At 47.3% G+C, this 22,509-nt stretch overlaps 1 protein-coding gene across 2 annotated transcripts; it reads right to left on the bottom strand.

The window, feature by feature from the left end:
• Positions 1 to 3,318: 3,318 nt before the first annotated feature.
• MTURN (maturin, neural progenitor differentiation regulator homolog) lies at positions 3,319 to 22,148 on the bottom strand. Of its 2 annotated transcripts, none has more exons than XM_064444157.1 (4): positions 21,943 to 22,148; positions 15,872 to 15,994; positions 9,515 to 9,666; positions 3,319 to 3,407 (listed from the first exon to the last, which is right to left on the bottom strand). In XM_064444157.1, the coding sequence occupies exons 1-3, from the start codon at positions 22,102 to 22,104 to the stop codon at positions 9,556 to 9,558; spliced, it is 396 nt and encodes a 131-aa protein (XP_064300227.1). In that variant the 5' UTR covers positions 22,105 to 22,148; the 3' UTR covers positions 3,319 to 3,407; positions 9,515 to 9,555. The 2 variants fall into 2 exon arrangements, with proteins under 2 accessions (XP_064300227.1, XP_064300226.1); XM_064444156.1 differs by lacking the exon at positions 3,319 to 3,407 and adding an exon at positions 6,481 to 6,846.
• Between the last annotated feature and the right edge of the window lie 361 nt (positions 22,149 to 22,509).

The following is a 22,509-nucleotide window of genomic DNA, read 5'->3' as shown; positions in this document are numbered from 1 at the left end:
GAGGGTGGCCAGCTGAAAAACAGGCGAAAAGGCAGCCACAGTCCTCAGCACACTGAATAGGAGAAAAACTGGGGAGGAAGAGGCATATTTTGCCAACTGCACTCCCAGTTATTTAGCCTGCAGCTGCCACTGGGAAGAGGGCAAGCAGTATGTAGGACGAATGCAAGCTCACATTCGCTCAAGGTAACTCATTTTCTCATTACTGAGAAATGTAATGCATGCACTGACAGTGCCCCACAGGCAAATGCAGCTCTGGTTGTGGGTCTCCATGCTGGGACTGCTTGCTGCAAGGCCAAGTGTTTCCAGGGGCTGGCAGCAGGAATTAGGGTCATGGTTTGGGGTCTGGCCCAACTCCTGGATTGCTGGCACATGCAGGGTAGCCGTCACCACTCATCATCTCCTCAGCGCTGTTTAGCTTACGTCTGTTCTGGTGCCTTGTGCCAAAACTCTTGTCCCTCTCCTGGTACTGTGGAAAGCTGACTGGACATGGAGTGGCTGTCTGTGACTGGCTTGTCAGCCTCAAGACATCTGAATGTGGCACAGCTTGGCTCCCTTACATGGCCACTCCAACCCCAGAAGCTGAGAAGGTCCAGAGAAAACCAGTTCCACCTCCAGTCCTGGGCAGGGGTGACAGGTAAAATGAGTTCCTGTACAAGGCAGGTCGGGACTGCAGGGACACGCAAAGAGTTGACATCTGGTCAGCGGCTGCAGCGTGGCTGAGGCCAGCATGGCATCGGGGAGGCAGCTCAGGGTTGGGAGCAGACCGGTGTGACCAGCAGCTATGCCACTGCACCACTGGAGCTCGGATGCATGCACACGAAGCAGGGCTGCAGTGGAGCTTACGCTGTCATGACATTGCTCCTGGTGCAGCGCAGTTCAGCCACAGTCCCAGGAGGGGTGGGTACCGCCGGGGCCAAGAGGTGTAGGCACCAGCTCCCACTGCTCTACGCAGCTTTGACAATACTGGCACCCATCTTCAGGCTGCTTCTCCCCTTTCCTCCCCATGGTCTTTCTCTGTGCCAAGCTCTCAGCCCATCCTTCTCCAAAGCAGGACACTTTGTCTCATGCGCTGATTCATTTTTTTCATAGCCTGACCCCTTCTCGAGCAACAGCTGAAGTTGCAGGAGAGCAAAAGCAGAGCCTTGCAGGCCAGCAGCAAACTTGCTTTTACCCCTGCAACGCTGCCATCGGCTCGAGTTGCTTCAAATTTTAGGCTCTGCTGACCTCTAGGGGACTGCTACAAACCCAAAAGCATAAAGGCTTCAAAGCCCATGGCATTCTACGGCTCTTCACACACTCTTAAGGAGCCCCGGGGTGGGTATAACGTCGCTGACACCCGCTTCTGGGTCCTTTAGACTACTAGAGGCTGTAAATAAAAACCTGGCTCCGCTACTGCCTCTTCCATCACACCATTATAGCAGCAATACCTTAAGAAAAATGTACAAGCAAGGTAAGGTTGCTGTGGAGAGATATTACCTGCTATCAGACTGACATATAATTGCTACTTTTATTTCAGCATGCAAAAGCACTTGGGACCTTGAGAGCTTGTGGCTTTCACCCCCTTCTGTATCAGTTTGTCTAATAAAAGGTATAAAAACCTTGCCTTGGTGTCACAACTATAGCACCACTTGGTGAAAAGCGTGGAGGCATACACCTAGGCATTGGAAATAAAAGTTAAATGTGCTTTTTGATGGCATTTCATCACTCACTAAACAAGCAGTGGAAGCAAGAATCTTGTCACAGAGAAGGAGGAACACAAAGACTTGTAGAAAGAAAGCGTAAAATCTGATGTGCTCCTTAAAACAACACATGGAGCTGCTGAGGGGGGTAGCTCTGCATTTCCCAGCTGACTCAGCCTGAGGACAGCTGTGGTGGGAGACAAAGCATTAGGCAGGAGCCTACAGAGGCAACACAAACTGCACACCTCTAATGGATCTGTTCTCCTTGATACAAAGCCAAAAGCTATCATAGCCCTGGAGTATCCCTATTTCTTGACTTGGGGAAAGCGTGACGTAACTCTGGAGGGCTGGAGCATGGACAGACATTGTCTGGGGCAAAAGCTATGTGCACAGCAGAGTGCCCCCAGCTGCAGCCACCACCTTGCACGGGTGCTGAGGTCCATATTAGCAGAGAGCTGCTGTCTAAACTGCTTAAGTTCACTCGCCTTTCTGACACAGGAAGAAGTCCATCCAGCAAGACCTGAGTGGGCAGTGGGCTCCAAGTAGCTGAACACATGCTGGGACAGTCACCTCTTCCACAAGAGCAGCCGTATCTGTAGCCAGAGCCTAATTGTCACAGTGGCTTCCACCATATGCAAAGGACTCTCAATAGGTTGTGGAGCTTGGGTTGCCAGGACCATGCACCAACATGAGGGAGTCAGTCCTGGTAGGCACTCCATCAGCCACAGGAATGGCTTTATAGACAATGCTGAGGGCTCTGGACACACCACAGGGCAGGTAACTGGCATGCTCCTACTCAGTGCTCATGCTCCAGGAAGTGTCAAAATTTCCAGGCAAGTGGCTGAGTTGAAGCACTTGCCCTTCCATGGGCTGGAAGATTTCTTCAACCCACAGGCAGAGGCTCATGGCAAAAGGTAATGACTGACAGCATTCCTTCAACTAAATCAGGGTAAGAAGATGTCAAAGCAGCAATTAAAAGTGCAGTGTTCAAAGAAAAGAGACAAAGGAATTGAACAGAACCACCAATTTTCATTTCAGCATCGTTACATGTCTCTTAATGAGAACAGATGTCTCCCTAATCTGTGCGAAACAGAAAAGGACCTGGGAGGTCTGAAATACTGGCTCGTCCACAAATATTACCACCAGTTCCCATCTTCTGACAGCAAATCCACTGCGTCAGACTGCATTGAACCAAACCACCAGGCGGCTCTAGGTCCTGTCCTGCAAAGCAGGGCCCAAAGCTCAGATGAAATAATTTTCTCCTCCTTACACCTACTACAAACACTGTGTTTATCCCACCACGCACTGACAGTGCCTAGGAAATGCAAGCCTCTCATTCCTTTGCCACGTGCATTGTAGCTATGCTTTAGCCCCTCAAAATCCCCATTTAGTTGGTTTTGCTCACAGAAAAAAGACTCCATCAGTCATCAGAGTTTGGTAAGTTTTTTAATGGCAAGCTCATGGTGTAATGACACTGCTGGATTTGATGCCTGGATGGTGGGAGAGGAAGGAGGATCAGAAGAAAGGCAGGGGTCCACTGAAGGCTCACACCTTTTAAAGCATTGAACAAAAGGGAAACAGCTTTTGGCGACCTGTTTCACAGCTTTGTAGTCCCAAAGACAGAGAGATCTTCCAGCCAGAAAAATGGTGGAAAGCACACCAAAGACAGCCTTTGCATGGCACGATGCAATATGATTTCTGCTTGACGTGTTGAGGTCTGACTGGTCCCTGCATTAGTAAAGGAAAACTTGACAACCAAAAAAAATTGCATTGACTGAAATCCAGAGCTGACGTTTCCACCACCCCCCCCGAAGATGAAAGCAGACATCCTTTACATGCAGCGTTACCACAGATCTTTGCCTACATGAGCAACAGCATGTCGGTACAAAAAGGGAATTTCAAAGTTCAATGTATTTTACATGAAACCACTGAGCTTTACTGGAGTCAGCAGTAACTAGTACAAAGAAGTTTTTTTCTGCAGACAAATGAACGCCCTTTTTGTTAAATTGTATATTCGTTTATGACCAAGCTCATACTGACAGCACAGTGCTACGCTGCTCTATAGAAACTGGGGTTTGCAGTAAAGCCTTTAGGGATTGTCTGTCTCTAAAAAAAAAAAATCAGCAGTGAGAAAAAAGTCAAACATAGAGCACGTAAACGATAATTTGACTCACTGAATGTGTTATTGTGGTTAAGTGAAGAGGTTTCCTTTGTACACCTGCCACAGACATCAGATACCAACAATGCAACTAAGTAAGTCTCAGAAGTCTGATAAAAACCTGAGGTGACAGGGTCTGCCCTCAGAGTCTTTCCTATCAGAGGTAAGGACAAAATTTAAGGAATCTTTTTATTTCAGTACCTGCCTTGGAAGTGAGATCCCTGAGCCTTCAGCTCCATGGTGACTCTGCAGGGACCACCTCAAGCCCAGCCTGTAACAGGGTCTAAGAGCTGCTGCCCTGAGTCACTCCTGCCTGGCTGTCACACGGAGGCTTCTCAGCTGCAGCTGGCTGCAGAGCCAGGCTGCCAGGGAGGAGGGGGAGGTCCTGCTAGGATTAAACAAATAAAACAAAGCATTTCCTTCTGCTCAGCAATTTACAGAAAGGGGCAACCGGCTGGCGCCCCTGGAGGGATCCTTCCCAATTTCCCATGTCCTGTGGCCAGACCAACACCAACCAGCGCTGAAAGAGACCTGCAGGCTGGGCCAGGATCCTCAGCGACTGGCAGCCAGAGAGGTCTAATTTTCCAGATGCCCTGCCTGGAAAGCCTCAAGGGGTCATGATTTTCAGAGACTGGATTATTTAGCCAGGCATTGCTCCCTGTGAAAAGATCTTGGGTTTGGCACCTAAAATGACTGCTCTCCTCTGCATAACCCCTGTCCGCCATGGACCACTCGTGGGTCGTCAAGGGATAACACATCTCCCATGCCACCTCATCCCCCTGTGAGAAGGTGCTGCCTGTGCAGAAAGGACAGCGCGACTCAGTAACACACACTGCGCTGAACTGCAGCTCTCACTGATGCACCTGGCTGCAAGCTGTGGGAGATAAGAGGTGTTTCTCTCCCCCCTCCTCTGCCTCGAGTGGGAATTTCTGAGAAGAATGGAGTGGTAAGGATAGACACAAGGGAAAGATGGACACGAGGCAAGGACGGACTCAAGGTAAGGATGGATGAAGTGGTAACCTCGCCTTCTGTCACAGCTAAAGCTGACGGTGAGTAAAATAGCCATGGACTTCAGCCCTGGGTTGCAGTGAAAGATCAGGAAAAATGTTGAAAGAGGCTGGGAATCTGTCCTGTATGGCAGCTTTCCAAAGCAACATCCATAATGTTATTGCAATCACTTTTACTCTCACAGTCACGTCCCACATTGCAGAGGGGGAAAGGGCAGTTACCTACTAAGCAACGTTGTAGCAGAAACTCTTCCCCACTGCCCCCAGCCACCACCCCACACAGCACGCCGTACATGGGACGCAACGCCAGGATGCAGCAGCTAGCATGCAGGTCACCGATGCAGGAAAAATAACTCTGGCTATTCCCATCAAAAGTGGCATTTTTGCAAGCATGCAATTTTCAAAGGCACAGCTCTATGCACAGAGGGAAACTGCCTGGAAAACAGCCCAGAGCAGGGCAGGAGGTGGGGCTGAAGACTGGTAGGGTTCAGGTCATCATGCTCAGGGGTGTGCTATTCCCCACGTTTCTGTGAGGAAACAGTCTGCCATTTTTTTCTCTCATGAGCAAGCCCTTTTAAGGGGTGTTATTGCACACCTAATAAAGCAGCTTTCTGCTCCCTGCCTGCTGCTCCCACCTACTGACACAGTATCACAAATAACAACATTGGGGAAGAGAGGAGGAGAAGACATTTTAGTTTGCCTTTGTCCATCCCTTCCTCTCTCAACCATCTCAACACATTAATCAGGCAGGACACCAACAGAAGAACATGACTGAGCTCAAGGCCCCAGTAATATCCAGAGCAGTTTTTTTTAAAAACTGCATAGGTTCAATAAGCAGATACTTGGCAGGACAGTTTGGGCTCAGAAATCCCAGCATCTCTCTGAAAGGGGCCTTCCTCACTCTTGCCTCTGCTACCCAAACCAGCTGTTACATTTCTGAAATCTGCTCTTCCCTCTGGCATCCTACGTACTTCTCATCCCCCAAGCAGCACTCTGCTCATTGCATTCATGCAACTCATATTCAGAAGCGCCAGTTCTGCAAGAGGCTCTGCTCTGGTATATTTATGTTTAGCTAGAGCATGAAATGCCTATGAAAGAAGGGCGAGGGAAAAGGGAGACTCTTCTGTGTCCTTTCACTAATGGTTTGCTTTGAGGACAGGCAATGATAATGCATACCTCTTTTCACCCACAGATCTAAAAGCACTTTATACACTGGTGGGCAAATAATACTAATGGCCCCTTTTACAAAAGGCCTAAGGTGGGACTTTCAAAGGAGTTACCCTGCTCCCACTGAATTTCATGGAGGCCTGGATGCATAACTGGAGGCCTGCCTTGAACTGCCAGCTGCCGAGATTCACCTGAAGCTTGGGGCACAGCTACGGCGGAGTTCTGAACCCACATCTTCTCACGGAGTCCCCAGACTTGCAAGCATTTATGCATGTTTGCAAATCTTGCCTCACTCTGGCAGCCTAGCCACTGGGTCATGCTACCCTGGTTAATTATTGAATGACTACTAACCTCAATACGTGGTGGGAGTGAGGGAAAAGGAAATGAAAATAAAACATAAAAATACTTTGTAATGCCACTAAACCAGTACCACGTCTCTTGCATCATTTGGTAAGTATGGAACAAGTAACACGGTAATATGGAAATGTATTTGGTCAAAGTAAGCAATCAATATTTTTTGATAAAATACACTCTATATTAATGCTCATTCATATTTAATACACATGTAAATTAAATTTTCTATGTATAAAATTCCAGTTTATTCTCAGTGCTGCCTGGTCATGCTTCAGTTCAGCAGCAGGGCTCAACACATTTGGCTCCCAGCAAAGTGAGAGAGGAGAACAGTGCTCAGCTCTCCGCAGGACCAAGCCTCACGCATCCCCTGGAACACTCAGTCCTGCAGGTTCCTGTTTGAACAAAATCTTGCTGGCTTCAGTGGGAATTTTGCAGGGGTGAGCGCTGCAGAAGGGCCCCCTGGCCGTCCAGCACTTGCAGTCTGGTGTGGAAGTCACCCAAATGGCATGTGGCATTCCAAAAAAAAGTGAGTTAGTGAATACAGAAAACAATATATCTACATAATTTACAGCATTGTTTGCTTGCAACCATATTAATGCTCAACTGCTCATTAACAATTCAGTCAATATGCAGGGAAAGGTAGCAGAGTGCAGTACATATTACAACCTCCTGTATGCAGTTACAAGCGCTGGATCTTACAGTCTTTCCTCATTTCATTCATGAAACTCCTGACTACCCCGCTGCCACCCAGACCCCAATTCTCCATTGAGCCTTGTGGAATCAATCCTTCACAGCACTTAGGCCAGTTCAGATTGCGTCCACACCTCCGCCACAGGCCCCTAACACCATGCAAGGGGTGCAAGTCGCCTTCGGCTGCATGTCCTCAGCTACCACCCATGTCCCCCTGCACCCTCCCCTCCGTTGTGCTGGCACTTCTCTGTGCAGCCACGGGCTGAACCAGGTAGTGGGACTGATCCAGCTGGAAAACTGCCTGTCCGTAAAAACACAGAGGGTTATTTCCCACCCAGACTGACCCCGCAGCCCAGCTCACGACACAGCCGTGCCCGGGGCTTGTGCAGGTGTGCGTGTGGGTGCGTGCATGTGCATGTCAATGCCAGCCGTCCGCACTTAAGCAAAATGGGTGCAAGTGGCTAGCAAACCTGAATGGCAGGACTTTGCCTCCAGCTTGCACCACTGTAAATTACGTCTTGCATTACGTTACAGCAGAGGAAAGTCAGCCCCAAAAGATCTATTTGTATGAGCTGCAACCAAAGGATTGGATGCTACGAAGAGAAAGGTTCTCCCGAAGCAAGGCTGTGTTTAAGGTTATGGCATCTGTTTTAGCTGGAGAGGAAAGAAAAACTTAGGGACTTAAAGCAGGGATGGAAACCACTGGTCTTAACACTTTATTTTAGTAAGCAAAAAGCCTATTGCTGCTGTACAGTGTTATACAATGAACTGCCACAGTTCTCACATCACTAGTCCATAGAAAATGTGCTGCGACTACCATGTTTATGCCTGCATGCCGAAAGAATGTACAAAGTTGCATTAAGCTCTGTTTCTCTTCCACTTTCTTTTGATATTCTTAAACTTCGACTTTTACAGTGTTGCAGACACTTCTGTGCTTACTCAGGTACCACACACCGTCCCAGTTATGGAAGGTCTTTGCCCCAGACTGGAAAAATCAAGTGCTATGCATCTCTCAAGCCATCATCAGAAATGTAAACCACCAAGAAAACTTGCTTTCGTAAGTAACCTTGAAAAAAAAAAGTCTTTAAAAAATCTATTGAAAAGGAGACATCGCTAACAACAGGGTTTTCAAAATGCTGCAAGTTGTTTCTAGGAGTTGTCCAAGCATTTTCTCTTCACCCACCTCTTGTTTTTGTAAGGCTAATTCTGTATAAAAGGGCTTTTGAAGCGTGTGACCTTCATTTCATGATTTTTAAAAAATTGGAAAAAACCAAGTAAATTTAGAAACACTTTGCTCAATTGTGGAAAACAGCTGTATTACAACAGAATCTCCTTTGCTTCTTATATTTTCAGTACAAAAGGCAAGTAAATAAAGAGACCCTGCATCTTCACAGTCTGACACTCATCCGAGTAATTTAAATCTATGCAAAATAGGTATAAAATACAAGGGGTCTTCTCCTTTATATGAAGATCCCGCCAAACCCCTCTGGGGATCAAGTCCCCAGCTAAGTAAAACCTCATTAGTTTTCATATCAGCCAAAGCAGTAGTATTTTAGCTCCCCTCCAACGAGGTGTAAATGCCTGGACTAGCTCAAAGGCCCAGGGAGAGGAACAGGTCCAGCCTAATTTTAAGAGCCAGGTGCTGGTTAATACCCTATGGCTTCAAAGTTAAGTTGCACTTCAATTCACGATGCCGCGAGGTTTCAGTAATAATTTAGCAGTGTATTAAAAACAGCAAAGCTTAAAGTTGGTTGTCATGCAGAAGTGGGATAGGTGATGGCTATTTAATTTGTACAAAAGCAGCATTTGGCTTTGGATCAACTGGTGTCAGAGTACCAGGGTTGGTTATAACGTGATACTGATTACTCCTAGTTATTAACCCAGCACTTGTAAACTCAGGTGTCAGTAAAACAACATTAATACACCTGACACTGATACTCCTCTCGATTTCCCGCTTCCCATTATTTTTGTTAAGCCTTCATGTGCACTTCTGCAGTACTGACCAATATTAAACTAGTGTTTTTCAGGAGAAATCTCTCCAAGTTTGGTACTTTGTCAAAAACCATAGCTGTTGGAACTAAAAAGAAAAGCGTAGGTCGCGTTTGCTCTCTGCGCTGGTTTCCTCAGAAAGGTCACTGCTGAGGACTTGGCACTCCTACCACACGCTTCCTACATTCACGGTGCTCTACATTCATGTCAGCAAACGCTACTCTCGAACACAAATCGAAGAGACAAGTCAGCGACAAAACTACTTCTAGACTGATAACAGCAGAATGCTACCAAGACAACTCCATAGAAAACCCACTGAAGCAGGAGCAAAATTCAGGTCACTTCTTAGCAAAGCTCATCACAGATTATTTTTTTTTTTAACCTTTTTGTAAAACTTTTATCCTGGGAACCAGATATCCCCATGTGATGTGCTAATTCAAACAGGCTAACGTGGGACCACCTGACCCCACCTGGTACCAAAGGCTTCCGAATTTTTTAGCTTCTCAGAAAATCACTGCTGACTGACACCCATCTGTTGGTGATCGGCTTCCGGTTCCTCTTCTTCCACATCTGCGTTATATTCTTCAAATGCATCATCATCAACATCTGGAAGCCCAAGTAACTACAAAGAAGAGAAAATACTGTGTAATAGTGAATTACCCACTCATGCAGCTTCGCTGCAAATCTTCACACAACACCTAGGTGCCGCTTCTTGGAAACCTCAAACCCTGGAATAACAGTATTGCATAACGATTTCAACTCTCTTTCTTTCCCTCCTGGGATAAAGGAAGATTTGAAAATGCATCTTCACACCAAATTAAGTGCTCAGAGACCGGAAGATAAATAAACCCAAAGCAAAGCACTTGGAAAAAGCTTTGCATTCTTCCCTGAGCTCTTATCACGAATTGTTGAGTGTTTAGACTTGGCAGTGGTTTAACTTTGGCAAGAACAGTGATAATACTGTAGCAGTAGTTATCTCGGTTTAAGATTGTGGTCAGCAACCCTACAAAAGCCAAAGAAGAAAGCATCTTCACACAGAACTGGCTAGTATAGAGTAGGCAAGGAGTCCCTAAAAACCTAAAGATCCCACCAGGTTAAGTGCTTCTCTTTTACCCTTCGCTCCATCACACCAGACAGACCCTTGCATGTTGGGTGAAGCCCTCGCAGTGAGAAATATTGTGTATTCAACTCAAAATCACCCCAGCCCCTTTAAATTTCTGCAAATTAGATTTCGGCTTGTGAAGAACAGCCGGCCCATCTTCCTTGTACAATGTCTGGATGCCTCCACCTGATGGCTCTGATCACTGCAACGGCACTTGTTCGCTACAGGAAAAAGAGCAGTGATGTTTGAACTTTTCTCCTCGCCTCCAAAAGGTTGCCAAGCCAACAGAAGTCAGGAAGACAGATAAACCAAATAACAGTCAAAATAATGAATCTGTTGTGGAAATCTCATATTGGAATCCTACACTAGCAGCTACTAATATTCAGAAAGCAAAATCACATGCCAGGCATTATTGGGAATACCATGTATTTAGCTTGCCAGGGCTGGAAGAGCAGCACAGATGCATGCAACACTCTGTTTGGAGAGTGACGCAGCTGTTAGCTCTCAGAAGAGGCAAAACCCAGAAAAATCAGGAGGAGAGTGAACTCGCTAGTTGGTAGCATGAAAATGAGAAGGCTGTGACGAGGCAGATTTTTAGGGACCTAAGCTAATTTAGTCTGTGATCAACATTCAGAATTTCTCAGCGGGTACTGACAATGCACAGAATTAGCCTCTGGGTCCAATAAAGCTTGTATTCCTCGCTGCCACTGGGAGAAAAACAGTTTTTAGTTGCAGGGTTTCTTCAGCAGGGAAATGGAAAGAGAATTTCCTGACTAAACCCCCTCCTTCACATTTTAAAAATACTTTCAGAGTGACCCCAAGCTGAAAATGTTCTTGTTTTCTGAGCAGAACAGAGAGTAAATATTCCTATGCATACATATTTTTCAAATCAAATGCTTAACTGAACATGAAACTACTTGGTTCATTTTCAGGATGCGGGGGTTTTGTTTCATGTTGAAGCTAAAATTAAAATACTCAGTTTTAAAAATGCAAAAGCAAGGGCTCTAGGCTTTCTTATCCACCAGTATTATTTTTGCTAAACTGATTCGGTGTATTCAGATTAAATATGAGTGTTGTACTGCTCCGTTTATATCACCTGGCAGAAAGAACTTAGATCACTTTTTTTTTTTTGCCCAGCTCTGGTTATAAATCCTCCTCGATTTGCAGGGAAATGCGCCACATGAGTCTTCATTTCATGGGATATTGCAAGCCTTTCCCATGCAAAATTAGCATGAAAAACAACATACACCATGAGAACCACAAAGACCCACACATCCCCTCTCCCTTTGCCCTCAGGAAACCCAGCTCTCCTCTCCCTGGCAGAAAGTAAATCAAAGAATGATGCCGCTGACGTTAGTGGTTTTATGTAGTGCAGGAAGGATGGGGATGGGATGGGATGGGATGGGATGGATGCTCCTCCAAGAGAGGTGCAGTTTTTTTTCTCGCATGGACACTTTAGGATCTTCCAATGCCATGCAGATCCTGCTTTTCGGGGTCACATCTCCTCACTCCCCACAGGACTACAGTCCCTCACTGCTGTTAACCCCTTACTGCCCTCTGGACTGCAGTGACAAATCAGTCCACACCTTTACCCGAAGAAGGGAGGATCAGGGTCCAAAGCGCACGGAGCTCGACAAACATTGGGTCAAAGCAGAAGGAGGGTATATGAAAGATGAGGACAAAATAAGATGATAAAGGTGGCCTGAGCTGACCCTAAACTCACCCCCTACCTTGCCTTCTTTCAGACACACTAGTTTCTGCTTCTAGTCCATATCTGCTTCATATATTAACGTATCAGCTATGTGGCAGACTTGAAAGGACTTTAATGGAGAGTGAAGACAAGGAGGAAAGAGGTAAAACCGGGAAGGGGTATAGAAAGAGAGAACTGATCCAACAGCCAAACAGCCAAGGGGAACAAAACTGCCAGGTGGAGACGCATGGGGAGGAGGACAGGAGGATGGTGAGGCAGGAGGGAGGGCAACAACCAGCGGCAGCACTGCCTGAACTACCTCCATTCCTGCTGGCCAAACTACCCATCTGGAGGTAAACGAGAGGTCATGGGACGTGTATGAATGCAATTAATATGGGACAAATGGCCTTTACACTGCAGATTCCCCAATTCAGACGTAGGCTTTTTAGGCTGAAGGTGAGCTCAATGTGGAATTTGCTGCTGAATTGTAAGGCTCATGTTTTGGTTCTCTGCAAACTCTGTCAGTTGGTGTGATGTCCCTCAGGCATTTTTAATTTGTCTGTCTGTCTTAACTCTTTCAAAGTGCTCTGATTTTATACAAATAACCTAGTAGCTTTTAAGTCACGAAAGCAGAATGACATTGCCTCCTACCAAAAGCTGATGTACAAGCACACTGAAAAATAAACCAAGTACAAGACCGACCTTGAGCAGTCCACACAATGCTAAACTAAAGACAACGTGGTTCTGTCAAATCCCAATGAGAAGAGCTTAGTATCCACGCAGATGTGCTTACAAGGACCAGCACCGACACCTCCGGCACCAGAGAAACAAGGGCACTGGACAAGCTGGGATTGTCTGAAGCAAACAGTGGTATTTGAACCCTGTGCTACTGGTACCACTTCATGTACCTGCATGGTGTCTGGCACTTTTGGATGCTCCCTGAATAAGTGGATAATAAGGCCAATCACAGAGTTTTGTGGACACCAACCCAGGAAGGCAGTAATGGGCAGAGACAACATGCCCCCCGCAGCTTCAGTAAAGCAACAGCTTGACCTTGTCTACAGCAGGATTTAGGGGTGCAGTTTAGCTGTCACAGGTTAACCAACATTTTTTAAAAGCCTTATCTAAAGAAATATCCTGCCCTGGCATTGTGTTCATGCCCATAAAACATAAGGGAGAGATGCCTGAGAGCAGTGAGGGCTGGTAAGCAGCTCCCAGACTGCCCTCATTGCCTCCTGCACCCAGGGAAGAGTGGTGAGCGCAGGGAAATCTCTGTCTCTCACTGAGAGGCAGCTAACCGCTGGGCATCCCCACATTTACCGCCTCCGAAACACAGGGCCCAGCAGCATAAGCAGCCAGTCCCTTCTCACAGTAAGCCTGCGGAGACACAACTGGGCTGTTATCGTGAATGCGCGGAGCAGGGCTGAGATGAGTTACTGGGTGAAAATCGGCCTGGAAGCCTTCAGCTAAGGGAGGGCAGGTGCTTGTGCAGTGCATGAGGGCATGGAGAGCTACAGACGCACCACCAGTGTCTCCTCCTAAACATTTCCCTTCAAAGGACTCTGACAAAGACTTTCAAAACTGTCTAATGATCTCGGGTATCCAGCTGGAAATACCAAAATGGAAAAGACTTTCAGAAGGCCCTTACAAAGCATATGCTAAAACCCCAGCCCCTCCTCACTGTCTCAGACTGAGTAGCCAGGGCCATCAGACACCTCAGAAGAGCCCAGTCTGACCTTCAGCACCAGTTTTTCCTAAACTGCCATATTTCAAACTGAAATTTGCCAGACCGGTCTCTGACAGCAGACTTGGTTGGGATAGTGGAGAAGAAATGCCCTGCCAATGCACTGTTACCTCTACGGTCACAACAAGGCAGTTTCGTTAGCAAAACGGATCCAGCAGAGAAAGGATGGGGGACAGTGCAAAGTAATGCCAATGAAATAAATGCCTCAAACTGACAGAGAGTACTTTTGTTCTGGCAAAGGCCTGAGGGTGTAAAATAACTGTTTCCATACATCTACTGTAACACCCTTCACTTTTTAAAATGTATCCTACCGGGCATGTGCTGTTTATAATAATTACAATAAGAGGAAAATGTCAATACATTCCTTCTTAGACTTGTCTACACACAACTGTACCTTGAATAATAAAACTGGTTTTGTTACGCTGCTGCAAATCACTCAATACTAGGTCAAAGGAGAACCTGAGAAACCTTATCTCTGTGGTACATCCAAGAGAAAATGAAGAGGTACTTGACTACAGTCTGCAAGAGGTCTCTGACAAGAACGGTGTCCTCACTTGAATAGACAGAAGCATGATGGAATTCAACAGTTAGGAAGCAAAACTAGAAAAATGCAGATTGTAAATAGCAGTTTTCCACAGGAGGGGTGTAACTAATGATCAGAAGAAAAAAGTGCCCGGTAGTGTTGTATCCTTTAAGTCACCCAAAGACTTTACATCAAAACTGGGTATCTTTGGAAAAGATACACTCCAGCTCAACCATAGCTCATGTGCTCGGTGGTAGGAATCATGGGGCGAAATGTGATGTATCCATGAAGGGCCCAGACTAAATGAGCGTAATGGTTCCCCTCGCTTTGAAACTTTTTATTCTGAAAAGTAGCTTAACTTGGTTTAACTAAAGACAATTTCTCAGCAACTTAAGCTATGCTGAAATAAATGTGGTTTAAATGAAATAAGTGATCTGTACCAATTTAATTAAGTCTTTTTGAAGTCCTCTTTAATTAAACCAATGGAAGTTTCTCCTCAAAGACACAGCTTTTCTGAGCAGGAAGAAACAGCTATGAAGATCCAAGAGCCGAATACTGTTCTGGGAAACATATTTATATTTTTGTATGTTTTCACAATTACAAGCAGCTGTACTGATGGATCAGATTTCCAGTCCTTTCTAAGAAAAGTGTGCATCTGTTCTATTTATTTCCAGTCTCTCAAAGGATTCTTTAAAACGATGCTCTTTTATGTCGACCAGCTGCGGCGGTCCACAGCAAGGCAATGCAGGGGTGTAACACAGGGAGGGCTGGTGTTTTCATATTGGTGCTCCAGGCCCTCCCTTTTGCTCAAAATACTTGGGATATATTTTCAGTCTTCACAACTAGTCAGCCAGAAAAAGAGAGGAGGGAAAAATGTCTACATTTTCAGCTGAGTTTAAAAATGTCCATTGGTCAGCCTTCCCATGGATGTCACGGGAGCATGGCTCTGGCAATAAACTTCTGCTCTGCTTCGCACCAGCCCCTTACCCAGCCCAAGGCTCTCAAAATGAGAGGCTGTGCAATGGGAAGATTTGACAAAAATGAAGGACAACAGCCAGCTTAAGTCACCTCACCCTGATGCAATCCAGGCTTTGACCAAAATCTTAGTGCTAAACAAGGACAGAGAAAGCTGAGTAGCAGCAAAACAGAAAAACACACGCTCCCTCCCCACAAAACCCAGCTTCTGCTCCAACCTCCTCTTAAGTAGTGACCAAACTGGCGTTTGCAAACACCAAGTGGCAACCGTCCTAACAGCAAAACCTGGACCACTTGGAGGAAGGAAAAGCCAACCTTAAAATAAAACAAACCACTCTGAGGAGAAACCGTTTTTCCAGCTTCCCAGAGCTTTACTCTCACTACCCAGATCCCTGCAAAACTCCCCAATTCCAGTGCCAGGAAATAACTCTGCCACAAAGTCCCGCGGCGCTGACTCGCATCCTGTTCCTCAGAGTCAGCACTGCATCAGCAGGATGGGAGCCCCTGCGCAGCTGGGGAGCTGATGCCACCGGCTGCCGCACCAGTTGGCCTCCCACCCCACGCGGGAATCTCATCCTCTCAAATGCAGAGATGGAAATAAAAAGGCAGCTGGCTCCCAAGAAACCATTTCCAATTGCCTGATAGTAGCTTACGTGCTAACACCCCTGCGCCCAGGCAGCTGACTGGAGATATAAGTCCCTGCAGATTAAAAACCACCTTGCTCCATCCAGTGCTATCCTATTAAAAGTCACATGTAACTTTCAATGTTTACAAGTAAAAAAGAGGCACTTACGGGTCTGAAGGATTTGAAGACTTTTTCCAATATTTCATGGAGTGTCTTTTTCCCGCAGGAGGAGATGTAATCCTGTGCGAGCTGCAGAAAAGGTAAGCAGTCCTCACTTTCGCTCCACACGTGCTGAAAGCCAAAGGGACCACAAGAAAGAAAAGGCATTAACAGGAATTCACGCTGGCCTTTCCACGTGATTTTATTAGGTGACATGTTGTAAACATCTGCCAAAGTACACTGGGCCTCCTGCAGTTCAGACCTGCACTGGGAATGGGCATCACAGGCTGTTTCAGAAGCTGCGCTTCTGAGGAGGAACCTCGATTTTGTTAACACACACATCAGAAAGTGGGGAAATTGATCCAGAAGAGAAAACACCTTATGACCGTCCCAGCAATGAAGGGTACACACGCCTTGCGCATGTGCGTTTTATGAGTAAAGGTGTTTTCATTTGACATCAGCCCTGCTCAGACCTGGAAGTCACGTTGGGTTTTCTCTTCTTCTGCATCATCCGCTGCAATGAAGCCCTCAGGAAGAGCTAAAGCATCTCTCTGTCTTCCTGGCATTAGTGCAAGTGTGATGTGACCCTGGAGGTGGAACTTGATGTGTAATTCTCTTGACGATGCAGAAGAAAAGATGCAAGATATACTCGCAGGTTAGATACAGAGCCAAGGAGAGACATTTGGGCACTCACAGCATCCTGACACTTCATGCCTCCCCCCTCCTTTGAGGTTTACTCCTCCTAGACCCAAATCTTCTCTTCCCGGGCAGGCACATTTAAACCCATTTGGGATATTCCTCGTCTTGCTTTGGAGATGCTGGTTCCCCAGCCTGGCTCTGTGAAGCCTCTCCCAAAATTGATGGTTATTCTGCCACTGTGAGTTTGTTTGAAACAGCTGGTGAGCAATGGTGGAAGCACTCAGGCAACTACGCTTCTTGCACACAAGGGCAGCACACAGCGCAAGTTAATGCATACTTTTAAAAACCTTCTTTCTGAAGACTTTGTGCATGGGACTGTCTTAGGCAGTCTGCTACAGAGAAGCCTAATACTGCAAAATTGGTTTGAGACCCTTATACCTCTATTTTTGCCCAGCAGCTCTTTTCCCCAAAGCACTGTGCAGCTTGTTACTGTGCTATGAGCAGTAGGATATGCTTAAACAAGAAAAAAGGAGGGTCTCTCTGAAGCTTAACTAACATTCAGGGAAAGAGTCAGAATGACAGATGTTTCAATCGCTGACATAAGGCTTGCACGTCACCTTCCTGTTCAGTGGTGAGTACCTGCCAGGGATGCAGTTTTACGCTTATTGAAATAAAACACTTCTTAACATCACCTAAGCTGCATCTTTAAGATGATGAAAACTGTAACTGCCTTGCTATGAACCCCACTTGACCTATATTTTCTTTGCTGCTTGTTGCATCTTACAAGCATAAACACAGTGAGATGTTTTGTTATGAAAAGAGCCCTGCCTTACTGAGTAGGTTCTGCTCTTTCCATACAACCAGAGTCATCTCTTAACCAGTCTGGCAATAAAAATAAGTTCTTTACAGTCTTGCCAACTTTCAAAGGCACATACTGCAATTCTCATGATACTTCATGCCATCTTAGAGTCATGAGCCTTGCAGTCCTATAAATATACAACCAAATCGCAGCTTGTGTTAACCAAAAAAAGTCTGCACTTTGTGATTTCTGTGGCCTAAAAAGGCTGAAGGTACATAAAGTGAACTCAAACGAACCCTTTTTAAAATATCAAATGAACACTTTCCAATCACATTTTAAGAACAGCCTTGAGATTTTGGAAGTCTGGCTAGTGATTTCTTAATACTTGGGTTTGCAATAACCATTTGGTTACTTTTAATCTTTGCATCCAACTTAAGAGCTGGATGCTGCAGCTTGGCAATTCACTGCTGGTGCTAAACCTGCTGTAATTGTTTATATGTATAAAACAATTATGACTGCTAACATCCTGATTCTTGTTTAAATTGTGGCTTCTTTTAACTACCAGAGCTATACACGGGAGCTTCCACATAAATGAAAATCAGGCCCTGCCCTTTTATAAATAATAGCTAGTTCGTTCCCCAGGGAAAGTTAACCCCATGTTGTCCTATCCTGTTTTCACAATCTCTTTTCAAGCTGTACCACGTTTTAGACTCAGTTGTGAATTTGTCAGCAGTAGCACAGAATAAGATGATCTAGCACAAGGGGAAAACCTAAACGAGTAACTCAATCACTGAGCCTTTGAAAAGACTTTTTCGCATGGCATCGTAAGGCAACAAGCAAGTAAGGCTTCCAACAATTACCACATCTGCAGAAGATTTAAAACTTTGGCTGCAGTGACAAACACACTATGAAAGGTCTCACATGCCATGAGTGCATGCATCTCGTTTGGAAATGGCATGACTTCATCTTCCCCCCCCAAGAAAAATCCTTAACCATAATAAAGACCAGGGTTATAACACCTACATATTCAGCTGCATCTACAGTTCTCTGTGGATGTTCAGCTCTGCACCAAGGCAGTGCAGAAACTTAGTCTCACCACTGACTCATGCATCTCCAGAGGAACCTGCAAAAGGAATTTTGGCCTCTAAAAACAAAAACAAATGTAATTTGAGGATTCAGCTCTTGTTTAGAAACTTAGAGCAGTCAGTGAGGCTGCACATACGGAGATGCTTTTCCTGGAAAAACCCTGATGCCTGAGAACCTCTTTGCAGAGGGAGAAGCAGGCTGCTGGCGAACTGGTGGACCACAGTGCTAAGCTGTGGCTGCACAATTAAAAAAATACTAACCTCATCATCTGAGTATGTGTTTTCCAAGCTTGCCCAGTTTTTCTCACAGTTACTTTACCTCACTATAAAAGCACACAGCCACCAGATTTCCACCTCAGCTGACCTAGGATCATGGCTGAATTTAGTCCAGCATCTACACAGAGCACATAGCTGAGGCAATTCATAGGGTTACATCTGGAGGGGTTTGCTTTTCCTCACGCTTTTAGATGACTCACTGTTGCTGGATGAACGGAGTCATTTGCTGGAACACCTTTTTCTAACCCACCTGTTGAGCATGGCAGCAAAACTTTTTCTTTGTGGGGATAATTCAAATTGCAGAAAATATTCAGACTCACTGACTCTGTTATAAAATATTTTACAGGAAATGTTGCATCAAGGTGGCATCATATTTTTATTTGCTTTATCAGTTGCTCTGAATACCAGCAATAACACAGTGACAAAACAAATGACAGACTATAAGGAATAGACTCGCAACCCTCACCCTCATTGGTTATGGCTATAAAAGTCCAATTAATTTTTTGAGAACACCATGAGCCTCAGAAGCTAAATTATACATGGTTCAGCTACCTAAAACACTGATTCAGAGAGTTTTAGTGCCCAGGTGGTACTGAAAATGCCAACTGGCATCTAGATGGGTCTTCTGCACCCCTAGCATGTTAAAAACCTAGCCCAAAGATACTTTTACAGGAAGTTAGAATTATATGATCGTTGTGATCTGGAATATCTGATTTTATACAAAATTCAGAGCTATTCTCCCCCAGATTTCATCTTGGCAACTTTTCCATGTTTTTTTCCTCCTCCCTTTTAAGTTCGTCATGCTCATCATTTCCTCCTTACAAGTAGGTTATCATGGATTTCTCTGGCACCTTCTACATAGCTTTTTAAGTTGCATTGTTATGAAATGAAGACATAAAGAAAGAGAACAAGAATACCAGGCACCAGATGCTTATCAAATGCGAGGCTCCTTTATAATAGTCACAGGGTGCAAAAAGGCTGTAAAGTGTGCCACTGTGGATTCTGTTTATATCTACTCACTTTCACACTCCATTGTGTTACTGGAGCCACGCAACAAGGCTCAAGTGCAAATGAGAATCAGCCCCCTGGCTTGCATTAACTCTCCTTAAAATAAACTGTAGCCTGTAATTGCACACAGAAAGGAAACTTATCTTCTGGAACATAAAAAAAAAAAAAAAAAGAACTGCAAAAAAGAAGATAGCCAACCTGGGAGCAGAAGTGAAGTCCCACGGTGCACTAGGAGCAGAAAACATGATGCTGGTGAATCAGCTCATTAGTGGCTCTTAATCGCATTAAAGAGACACCATCAACAGGAAGAGAATTATGAATGACACCTATATGCCTGTCTTAAAAGTATTAATACTACAGAAAGTGCCTCAAGTAATAATGCCAAAAAAAAAAAAAAACCCCACAGAAGAAAACGCTGCTTCTAGTTTTCCACCATTTACATTCTGCATTTGACAGGAGTTGGCCCTTCTGCTCAGTTTTACTACTGGCGGCTCTGGGAGGGGAGTCCTTCCCACAGCAACCCTGGAATGAAAACATTTGCCAAAAAAAAAAAAAAAGAGACAATGTGGTTGCAAACCTACAAAAATTGGTCAGTGTTGGAAGCATGGGAATAGGATCTGAAACCGCTCAAGATTTTCTTTAAAGTTGACTAGATTTTGTTTTGAAAGAGTTTGCTCGATTATTGAGCAGCGTATAAGACCCAATACATGTCTAAGAAAAATAATGACCTTTCTTTGCAATTTCCGATATCATTAGCATTCAATCACAGCTTTAACCTAGTCCTGCATTGGATTCATATGTATCCCTGCTTAAGAGTCCAGCAAGCACGGGCCTTTCTGGGCACAGGCATCTCTAGAAGGGAATGAGCACCAGGGTTTGGCAGGCTGATACATGCTGGGAGGATGGGTGTGTAGGGCTAGTCTTACTGTGGACCGCGAGAATCCACACCCAGAGATGCTCCACTGCCACGGCCAGGACTGCGTTCGAAGGTCTCATGCATCCCTGGGCAGATGCATAACTAAACTCCAGATAACTTCTTTCATAATTCAGCATGACCATCTGCCCGAGACAATAAATAAATAAATGTCCTGCTCGCTGAGGTTTGTGGTCTGGGAGAAGTCACTTGGCTGCTCTTTGTTTCCATGAACCCATCTGTCAGACGGGTTCATGCTGCACTTACCTGTTGGAAAGGGAATTAATCAACGTTTGTCAAGCAGGTCGAGGGATGAAAGTTGCTCCGGGAGGGGAAGGACCTACAACGTTCCTACAATGACGGTCTGTGCTAGGAGCTATTTTTTTCAAAAAAATAGAATAAAATCCTTTCGCTGCGTTTAGCGGGAGCTTTGCAGGTTACAAACCCCGCGGCGAGGTGCCGCTTTTCGGTAACTCTTCTTGCACTTCTGCTCACCACCGGGAGGGCTGGGGGGGGAGGGGAAAAACCCACCCCTTCATCCCAAAGCCACGGGTTGTTTTTGCCGGTGCCATTTCTACACAAACTTGTCTCTGAACTCCGCCAGGGGCGGGGAGGGGTCGCGGCGGCGCCAGGCCGGCACCTGCCCGGGTCCCCCAGCCCCGCCGGGCGCGGGGGAGCGGCCCTCCTGTCATCCTGACTCCATTTTAGTCCTGCCCATTCTCCATTTGCCGTGACAGCCCTGCCAGTCCGCCCGTCCCTGCGCCGTGCCCCGGCCCCGGCGCCCCGGGAGGATGGAGGGGGCCGCGGGGGGAGCAGCAGCGGCAGCCCCCGCGGGGCGCAGGAGGGGCGGCGGAGGTGGGGGGTCTTGCACCTCTCCGTCTCCCCCCCCCACCCCAAGCCCGCAGCCTCCCCGGGCCGGGGTGATGGGGAAGGCGGGGAGCGGGGGGGGAGGGTGATGTCCCTGCCCGCAGCCCTGCCCGCGGGGCCGCCCCCCACCGGCAGCAGACTCCATTTTGCAGACTGTGCTGCGCTCTGGGGAGGATCCCCCCGGCCCCCCGCCCTGTCCCCGCCACCCCCGGCCCACACGCCGGGCACCCCCGCAACCCCCGGCACCGCCGCCCTCCATCCCCGCATCCCTCCGACCTTCCGGGGCACGACCCCGTCCTCTCCCCACCACCACCACCCCCCCTCGGGTGCTCCCCCAAGCACCGGGGACCTGCACGGACGCAGAAGGCGGGGGGCGGGGAGGGGATGTCCCAAAAGGGGTGCAGGGGCTGCCCGCCCGTGCATGCACACGCACGGATACCCACGCACGACCGTGACCGCCCCCCCCGCCCGGGTCCCCTCCCGGGTCACTCACGAAATTGTCGCCGCAGGCGGCCTCCGGGCAGAGCACGTAGAAGGAGACGCCGGGCTCGGCGTAGAAGTCCATGCGCCGCTCCGTCTCCTCGGCGGCGATGAGCTGGAAGGGCGTGCGGGCGCACCACCGCTCCGCCGCCTCCGCCAGCGCCTCGAAAGCCATCCCCGTCCCCGTCCCCGCCGCCGCCGCCGCCGCCGCCGCGACCCGCGCCCGCGCCCGCCCCCGCCCCGCGCGCGCCGCCCCGCCCCCCGCCCCCCGCCGCGCCGCGCCGCGCCGCGCCTCGCGCCGCCGCGCCTCGCGCCCCGCGCCGGTCTCCCGCCTCCGGCTCCGCCGCGGGATTTGCTGCAGAAAATTGACTTTGACGCCTCCTGGCAACTTGGGGTTGGGGGGCGGGGGAGGGGGGGGGCGAGAAAAAAAGCCCGGCGAGGGACCCGCTGTCAGCAAGCCGGCGCTGCCCTTCCCTTCTCGCTTCCTCTCTTCCCGGCCCCATTCAGAATTTCATCTTCTACAGAAGAGACAGCCCGCGCAGCAGTACCCTTTTATGCCGAACAAATCAGTACCCCCTTG

Source organism: Phalacrocorax carbo, chromosome 2, assembly GCF_963921805.1.
Source record: "Phalacrocorax carbo chromosome 2, bPhaCar2.1, whole genome shotgun sequence".
NCBI classification, from domain to species: domain Eukaryota; kingdom Metazoa; phylum Chordata; class Aves; order Suliformes; family Phalacrocoracidae; genus Phalacrocorax; species Phalacrocorax carbo.
The sequence above is the reverse complement of the archived record's forward strand: the minus strand, read 5'-3'. Positions and strand labels throughout refer to the sequence as shown.

Bases quoted from the DNA above. Each gene is read 5' to 3' on its own strand.
- MTURN (XM_064444157.1), bottom strand. From the start codon at position 22,104: ATGGCTTTCGAGGCGCTGGCGGAGGCGGCGGAGCGGTGGTGCGCCCGC. The intron at 15,995-21,942 runs GTGAGTGACCCG...TTTGGCTTTCAG, and splicing joins CCGCCTGCGGCGACAATTTC to CACGTGTGGAGCGAAAGTGA. The intron at 9,667-15,871 runs GTAAGTGCCTCT...TCTTCTTTGTAG, and splicing joins TCTTCAAATCCTTCAGACCC to TTACTTGGGCTTCCAGATGT.